Source organism: Etheostoma cragini, chromosome 2 (genome assembly GCF_013103735.1).
Source record: "Etheostoma cragini isolate CJK2018 chromosome 2, CSU_Ecrag_1.0, whole genome shotgun sequence".
In the NCBI taxonomy this organism is placed as follows: domain Eukaryota; kingdom Metazoa; phylum Chordata; class Actinopteri; order Perciformes; family Percidae; genus Etheostoma; species Etheostoma cragini.
In genome coordinates this window covers 4,444,571-4,453,878 of record NC_048408.1, presented here as the reverse complement: position 1 = coordinate 4,453,878, position 9,308 = coordinate 4,444,571, and the positions used below count along the sequence as shown (strand labels likewise).

Here is a 9,308-nt window from a genome sequence, read left to right as displayed (position 1 = left end):
TGCTTTAAAAGCCAGGCACGTTTGTACCTTGGTGCATTGCTGTTATGAAGGAGGATTTGCACGGTCATATTTTTATTCATAATCTTTTAAATATTTTGCGTGTGTGTTATTGCGTGTCGCTATGTGTGTAACAAGAGGAGTGTGTATGCTGTTTATAAGCCTAGGCGCATTTCACTAATGCGCTGTTAAAATAACAATGAAATGCTGCGCTTTTGGCTTTAGATCAGGTTTTTGTTGGGCAATGGCGGGATCACTTCCCCCTGCCCCAAGATAGCAATACGCCCAGAATGCACCTGAACACACCTCCCTGTAAGAACAGCACGCCCATGGGCGCAAAAGAGGGACGCAGGTGAATTTGCCATTTTAATGACGTGGGTGCTGGACGGTATATTGACAACTGAGTTCACGTGTGTCTTGTTCAACTGAGGATCAGAGACATGGTCAGGTGGGGAGAAGGTTGAACACAAATCTGTTACATAAGGTCACCAGTGATCCTTGTTGCATGTTGTTGCTAGAGATTAGAGAAGCATGTGTTTGCCTTTCGCTGAGTATTAGAAAGTAGGAACACAAAGCACTCACCACTATAATAGCAGAGATTAGTTCCAAATGCATCTCTTCTGGGGTGATTTCCCTTTAGAATCCATTAAAAAATCCCTCAGAAGAACAAATAGTGTCTTTAAAATACTACTTTTGTTGATCTTTTAATTGTGAGTTTTTCACAGAACCAGCAAAACTAGCACACAAGTCAGATAAACATTAAATTGATCTCAAAAGAAAAATACATTGTGAATAGCCAGAGTGTGTAAACTGCTAACTAAATATATTGTTCAGCACAAGGAGTGGAGGCAAGAAGAAATTACGTCACGCTTTAATAAACTTCAAAAGAGCAAAATGGTTAATGTCTCACATGTCACAGGTAAGTATGATTTTTATAATGGAAACAGTAACACTTTATCTATTCACAGTTATAGATACAGAACCTGGGTGTAAAGAAATAAGAAAATTGGTGGTAAAAAAGGAAGTGCAAGGGTATAATGTGGATGACGTAAAAGGCAAGAAAGGCGAGGTAGGACAAATCCAATGCTTACAATGGCTCAAGAGAAAGTTAATCGGCAACTACTTTAATTACTTTTTAACCATTTTAGTCATTTTTTACACAAAAACTACAAACATTTGCTATTTCCAGCTCCTCAAAAGTGAGGAATTGCTGTTTTTCTTTCTCAGATGTAATTGTAAATTAATAATTTTCTTGAGTTTTGAACTTCGGATTATATATAATAAGCAATCTGAATGCATCACCTTGGGGTCTTGCAAATTATAACAGGCATTTTTCACAATTTTCGGAAATTTTACACAAAAAATGTGCAATCAAATAATGAAAAAAATCATTGGCATATGATCTAAAATTAAAATTATTATTGTCAGCCTTAGAAGGGCCATGCTACGAGTCAACAGTGAATTTTAAAACTTAATACAGATTGAATCTCTTTCTCTACCTTTCTTTAATCTTTGTGAAGTACGATGTAGATTTATTTACAAAATACAAATAAAATAGCCATCTTAGAACCCTGAGCACAAGCCCATATAAAACTATTCCTAAAACTGTTTATTGAACTCTATTGACTGTACTGTTTGTAACCGTTGAAGACATTAAGACATTAGTAGAAGATAAGGAAGTGGACCAAAGAAGCAAAAAAGAAAGAGGCGAAAAGTGTCAACAATATATTCTGTTGAGGCGTGAAGCCCAGGTGGTGCTAATAAGGTAAATAATTTGGTATAGCAGAGAGATTAAAAGTGCATTGGTGTGAGTTTCTACATCATTAACTACTGCATTTAGCCTCAAACTCCTATGTGGCATACTGTATGTACAGTCACATCATCATCAAGAATCACATCATCTCCAAACAGCCAAACTACTGACTGTAATATGTAAAGATAGAGGGAAAGGTTTGCTTCTGGTGTACTGTGGTCGGTCACAACACTTTGAAATAACAAACATTTGGGGCTTCACATCGTTGTAGCAGGGAGGCTTTTGTGGTACAGTTTTAACTGTGTCAGGATTTTTAATGTTTACATTTCCTCTTCTTTTCCTCTCAGAAAGGGAGGAAATCAGCCTTATGTGAAGTCTTTGGACACAGCCTCAATGAAATTGGGAGCTGACATGAGGATGGTGAAGGTGCAGATGATGGAGAAGAGTGAGAAGGCCACCAGGCACAACCGATCCACCACCGCTGCTGCAAACTTCCACTCGCTGCAGATCGCCTCTCCCTCATCCTGCTCCCGGAAGCGTTGGGCAATGTAGTGCACTTCCTCCAGGATCCGGGAAATTTCTGGAACCTGCTCCAGCAGCAAAGTCCGCGCCTGTTCTAAGTGGATCTCATGTGGAGAGGAGCCGTTAGGATGGCCGGCTCCCCCACCACCGCACACCACCACACCTGAATCAGTGCTCGGTGGGAAAGCAGGGTTGTCTGTACCCATCGAGTGGTAGCCAAAGTACAGCTTCATGTTCCCGTTGGTGGTGGTTGACTGGGTGGATGCCTGCCCTGGTATGGTGCTCATCTGAATGCTATTGGTGCTGGTATGGTGAGGAGGAGCAGGGTTGGAGTACTTGTAGTTTGGGGGGCTACTGGAGCTCACGGCGGTTTTTCTTTCCTCACCAGGTTTCTTCATGCGTAGAAACCAAGCACACCAGTTTAGCAGGATAACTCGGACCTGGATGAAGAGATGAGATGAGGCAGGGAGATGATTGACAGAGGAGATACAGGGAGGAGAGATCGGTGAGTCATAAACCAAGACATGAATGGAAAAGTGAAAAATTTAAAGAATGTCAATGAGAGAAATACAGAGAACAAATATAACTGTTACCCCCTTTCTTACTTGTTGTTGTGATGAACAATGTGCCATTGGATTATACAATAATAATACATACGGATGAGTTCTTTACATAGAGGGCATTATTATTTGATGATTGTATGGTTCAAAGTAGATATTCTTTTGGGGGAAACCCACATTTAATCAAGAGCTTATCAACCGTAAAATATATATAAACTATATACATAACTGCACAGTTGTCACAAAAATAGTGACTGTTTGAGGACACTACTGATTTAAATGGCGTCCTAACAAACAGTTAAGATAGATGGTTGTTTACTCATACCGAGGGTAAAAATACTCTGTTAATAAAACGTTTGTGTTGACACAACCTTCAAATACACGTCACTTGTGTATGGTAATTTTAAAATGATGCACTGCCTGGCTAAATCAGATTTGGCATGTGAATAAATATCGGGTTTGGAAATAAATTATTGTTAACGTACCCATTTAGGCATCTTCCCTCCATGGGGGTCATGGTGGTGGAACTGTAGTACCAGGACTGTTACCACCACGGACAAGCCCACAATCATCATGGTGCTAGCAAAGTACTGAGCTAAAGACGAGAAGAGCACATGAGTAGAGCACAGCAATGTTGTATTTGAATTAGAGAATAATTAACATGGTGTAATATTCTGAATCAAAAGCTCATGTATCTACATGCAGTACAAGAAGAAACATGTGTAAAGTATAATATTTTGGCAGGACATTTGCCAAGTCAGTTGGTTGGTTGGTTAATTCAATTTGATTCAATTCAATTCAATTTTATTTATGGTATCAATTCATAACAAGAGTTATCTCGAGACACTGTACAGATAGAGTAGGTCTAGACCACACTCCAGAATTTACAAGGACCCAACAGTTCTAGTAGTTTCCTGGGTTAGTCAGTGGGAATTTACGCCTGTCAACAAACCCGAGGTCATAACAATGCAGGGGCTGGGGGAGGCTGACTAACATCTGACCAACCAAAACAGCCACCGAAACATGGAAATGCACAACATATGTATGTAGACAAGCACTGCCTTCACAAAAATGAGAATATATTCCCCTCTAAAAGAAATGTCTTTTTTGTTTTATTTTTTTTCTGTGAGCGACCTCACAGAAAAGGCAGATCAATCAAATGCCTCCGTATGAATGTCCATTTCAAAGTGTAACGGGGACTGTATGAAACACTGTTAGAGGTAAAGTTGAGGAGTGTTCTTTTTTTTCTAATCTATTAGTTCTGCTCCACCTGTGTTGATAGGTCTATTCCAGTAATGATGACTTTGCTAATGGCTTCGTTTTCCATTACTGAGCAGCATCTCTGTCTGCAGCCTCCCCTCCCATCTCATGGCTGGCTGACCTGTCCCTTCTGGTCAGTATCAGTACGGTCGTGCACAATGCAACTTTGTTGCTATTGGTCTTCTAGTCTGATCATCACATGAATCAGCATCGCCCCACGTCCAGCCGCTACAGGCTGCTCTGCAGTGAATATGGGGTGGGAATATCTCGGCAGTAAGTCATTCAGCTGTTTTATGACACCTGATCTATAGTTAATGACAAACAATGTCCACACTGACCCACCAGCCATGCGGTACTCTGTAGACTGTGCCTACAGCTCCTTGATGAAAGTCAGATACCAAGGTGAAAGTAAATGTAGAAAAACGTCCCCATATTCTGTATTGTCTCATTCCAATTTACCAAACTTGTTTGCAACCTTAAAGAAATCCTTTAACCTTTTGGGAAATATACGTATTTACATTCTTACAGAAAGTTAGATGACGAGATCAATATTACTTTGAAGTGAACAATGTATAAATTGTGTTTATCCCGGGGTTTCATGTCTCAATACAGAAAAGAGACTGGAGGAAAATAACAGAAAGATCTGAAGGTGCTGGTAAGTTTAACACACACACACACACACACACACACACACACACACACTCAGAAGGTGAAATCAATACCAAATTAGCTGTCATGGCTGGTAACAATGAGCAATAATGAGAGTAGAAAAGTATCTTACCGATCAAGGGAACAGAGTCTGAAGTGGCAGGCATGATCTCTGCTACCAGTAACATGAACACTGTTAGAGACAGCAGCACTGTGATGCCTGGAGAAAGACAGTAGAGCAGAATCAAAGAGGATACATTCTTTCATCACAGCCTTGTTTTCTCTTGAATAGAAGCTTGAGAGTACTCAAAATAAATGCAGCTGGTTGCTTCAAAATAGGTTAAAAAAAATTACGGTGCAGTCATAGATTTACTCTGACCCTGTCTCACTGAATGGCGTTTTGAAACAAGCTGACATTTTCAGGTCCAGGTGATTATCCTTGCTGTGTTTATAATGGAGCTTTTCTTCAATTGCTAATAAGTCAAATCCAACAGAAATGCTAATTCACTGCCGAATGTCAGTATGTGCATAAAGCAACATCAAATAAATGGGTTAGCAAAAGTGTTGGGCCCAGGTGGGCTGACAGAAAAAATTTAGGGGAAGGAAATATATGTTTGTCAGTATGTATGATTATATTGAAGAATCAATATCTGTCTGTCTCTGTGTGTGTGTGTGTGTGTGTGTGTGTGTGTGTGTGTGTGTGTGTGTGTGTGTGTGTGTGTGTGTGTGGACTGCCCTGTACCAAGTGAGATTTTCTCTCCAGAGTCAGCAGGGAGCAGGAAGACCAGCAGGGCCAGACCAGAGATGAGCACACAGGGGATGAGCAGGTTGAGGCCGTAGTAAAGTGTCCTGCGGCGCATGGTGACCGTGAACGTTACATCAGGGTAGGGCTCCTTACAGCAGTCGTAGTACAGCTCATTACGCTTGGCAGGCACACCTGGGGGAGAAATGAAGAGGGGGGAAGTCAATTAGATGTCAAAAACACGGAACTATCAAATAGAATAAAGCTTTGTTCTTAGTTCTGCTTGGCTGAATATGATCTTGTAAAAAGAGCTTTTAATATGTAGCTACCGGTTGAGTGCTTGGAAGAGAGGATCAAATAAAAATCCTTTTTAGTACATTTTTATTGGGACCATTTCAATTTCAAAGGTGAATCCTTGGTCAAAAGAAAGGTCATGAGTCAAGAATTCCAAAAATGTGATCATTAATCCTCAACTATCCCGTGGTCAATGTGCCTTTAAGCAAGGAAAAATGTCATTTTATTATACAGGACAACAAGTTATAGATTACATGTCCGTTTCTCCCAAATCACTAAACAAAGATGTCACTAAATCCCAAAAAATGCCACTAAAATCTAAACATACAGACTTCAACTTCAACCAAGCACAGTATGGCAGATGTTCGGATTTTAGGAAGATTACAATTTGTATCATTAATGTACTGTCTTTGTAAACATGTGGAAAGCAGCTTGTAGCTAAAAAACAGCAAATGCACTCTCTCCTGAAGGAATACTGCACATAATACAATGACGTCATGATATAATCTCTTAGATAAAGTACTAATCCTCTCGACACGCTTTTCACCTTGGGTATAACACATTCCAAATTCTAAAATCCCTATGAAGCACTGCTTGTTGTGGTTTGTTGTCCAAACAGACACAAGAAAGACAGGTCCCGGGGTCAAGTCGTTTAAGTCATAAATAAATAAATGGGTCCCGTTAATATCATTTCAGAGACATTGTCTTTATATTCCATGCATTCTTCCTCCTTGTCAAAACATGGTGCCTACATCACCCAGTGAAAAATGCACCTCATATTTTAGTAAGTCCTAAATGCTTGTGTGTGGAATGTGCATTGTTTGGGCAAGAGAAACTTTCAAGATCTGTCATCAAACTCTGTGTTAAACTTCAAATTTCCCCACTAAACCTCCAAAAACAATCCTTAATTGTTTATTAATCCCTAAAGCTTATCGCCTTTGCCTTATCTGTCCTGTTGGCAAGTTAATATTTACACAATTAATCTGCCTTGTTCATCAAATCAACAGAAAACTACTTCCCCTTGGTCAGGTCCGACTCAAGTAAGAGTCCCTGTGGGCATTTAGGTGTATAAGAGCCATTGCATAATTAGGGGGATTTCATATTCATATAAATTTCAAATTTGTGTGTGTGTGTTTATACAGTATACTAAATGTATAAAAGTCAAATATAGAAGGAAGCCTCATCGTACAGCTGTGTCAGTCCCCTATACCTTTAAGTGATTTTCAGTCTGAATGAAGCCCTGGTACAATGCAATCAGCAACATGTTCACAATCCGCAAATCATTTTTTGATCACAAAGTTACCCCTCAAAGTACTTGGTGTGTGTCTGTGTGTGGAAACAGAAATTCTATTAAAATGAATTGCACAGATTTGATTTCATTTCATGTAAACTGTCACCTAAACGTCGAAGAAAGATAGCCTTTGTCTGCCTTTTATCAATGTGATGGATGGCAGCTTAAGTGAAAGCCTCTCCCCTGTTTCCCCGGCACTTGAGCAGTCTGACCTCAGCCCACTGCTCTATTATTCACAGCTACAGATCTGACTCTGGCAGACAGGTGTGCATGTGTGTGTCTTTGTGTGTATGTGTGTGTGCGCGTGTGCATGGGAATGTTCTGAGGCACCAGGACAGAGAGTGTTCCTGGCCAGCTTGCTGCCTGGCTGTGCCATCATTAAGTGAACCATCCCTAGGCCAGCTGTCATCACACTCACCCATGCCCCCCTCTACACCCCCAGCCAGCTGGGTACACTCACTTTGTATTTAAGTATGTGTGTGTTAATGTGAATTATTCTGTTGGCCTCTGATTAACACCCAAGCTTGAGTTCGAGATGATGTGGGCTCTTCATTTTCACAGAGAGAGAATGAGGCGAGGAAAAAAGGACAAGAACTTGACCATTGTTTCTCTTCCTTTGTTTCTTTGGAAAAGACAGACAGACTAACCAATAACAAAGTTACTGTAACAGACCAAATTAAGAATAAATTAAGCAACCAAAAATGGAGGAAAATTTTGATTTGTAAAGCTGTAATATTAAACTAATTATTTCACACTTTGGTAAAAATCCTTTTTTTGCGCTCTTGTGGAAATAAATGAGAATATGAATTTGACCACTTTTTCTTTGCTGTAAAAATGATGCTGGAGCCAGAAGACACTCTGCTAAGACAAGAATGAAGACTGGCTCCGTCCAAATCCACTTACCAACACCTCAGCACAATTAATACATATCTTGTTTGTTCAGTTTGTTCAAAAAACAAAGCGTAAATCCAAACAAGTTCATTTAGCCTATTGTTTAAATTTAGAAGTGATTTTTTTCTTATACAACAGGCTTGAAGTTTTTTGTTGTACCTTGACAGTTTCAACTGCTGGCTCTGCCGTCATCTTCAGAAGCGCCAAGGGACGTTGTTGTGACGTCTACTTTGGGTGTCATCTATATAGTTTGTGTCATCTATATAGTTTGTGTCATTCTCCTTTGTGTCTCTGATCCTTTTCTTTCATTGCAAAGGTGCCCGCTCCATGTTTCCTTCTCACGAGAGCAATATGTCGTCCACATACAGTGAGGAAAATAAGTATTTGAACACCCTGCTATTTTGCAAGTTCTCCCACTTAGAAATCATGGAGGGGTCTGAAATTGTCATCGTAGGCGCATGTCCACTGTGAGAGACATCATCTAAAAAGAAAATCCAGAAATTACAATGTATGATTTTTTAACTATTTATTTGTATGATACAGCTGCAAATAAGTATTTGAACACCTGAGAAAATCAATGTTAATATTTGGTAAAGTAGCCTTTGTTTGAAATTACAGAGGTCAAACGTTTCCTGTAGTGTCGCTGAGAAACACAGAGTTTGAGCTCCCTCCAAAGATTCTCTATTGGGTTTAGGTTTGGAGACTGGCTAAACCACGCCAGAACCTTGATCTGCTTCTTACAGAGCCACTCCTTGGTTATCCTGGCTGTGTGCGTTGGGTCATTGTCATGTTGGAAGACCCAGCCTCAACCCATCTTCAATGCTCTAACTGAGGGAAGGAGGTTGTTCCCCAAAATCTCTCAATACATGGCCCCGGTCATCCTCTCCTTAATACAGTGCAGTCGCCCTGTCCCATGTGCAGAATTACACCCCCAAAGCATGATGCTGCCACCCCCAAGCTTCACAGTAGGGATGGTGTTCTTGGGATGGTACTTATCATTCTTCTTCCTCCAAACACGGTTAGTGGAATTATGACCAAAAAGTTATATTTTGGTCTCATCTGACCACATGACTTTCTCCCATGACTCTTAAGTTCAAATACTTATTTGAAGCTGTATCACACAAATAAATAGGTACAAAATCATACATTGTGATTTCTGGATTTTGTTTTTTTTTAGATTATATCTCTCACAGTGTCATGCACCTACGATGACAATTTCAGACCCCTCCATGATTTCTAAGTGGGAGAACTTGCAAAATAACAGGGTGTTCAAATCCTCACTGTATCTCTTCCAGAGGGTCAATCTACACTTCTCAGGGACTGTGGGTATTCTTTTGTATTCCAGGTCTC

At 40.1% G+C, this 9,308-nt stretch overlaps 1 protein-coding gene across 1 annotated transcript in view; it reads right to left on the bottom strand.

The window, feature by feature from the left end:
- Nucleotides 1-1,894: 1,894 nt before the first annotated feature.
- Nucleotides 1,895-9,308, bottom strand: part of chrna8 (cholinergic receptor, nicotinic, alpha 8) — a 41,766-nt gene continuing 34,352 nt past the window's right edge. Inside the window, exons 7-10 of the mRNA XM_034897180.1 lie at nt 5,483-5,677; nt 4,874-4,960; nt 3,318-3,427; nt 1,895-2,712 (exon numbers count right to left, since the gene is read on the bottom strand). Coding sequence (XP_034753071.1) covers nt 2,116-2,712; nt 3,318-3,427; nt 4,874-4,960; nt 5,483-5,677 — 989 coding nt within the window. The 3' untranslated portion in view covers nt 1,895-2,115. The remainder of the gene's footprint in view (nt 2,713-3,317; nt 3,428-4,873; nt 4,961-5,482; nt 5,678-9,308) is intronic.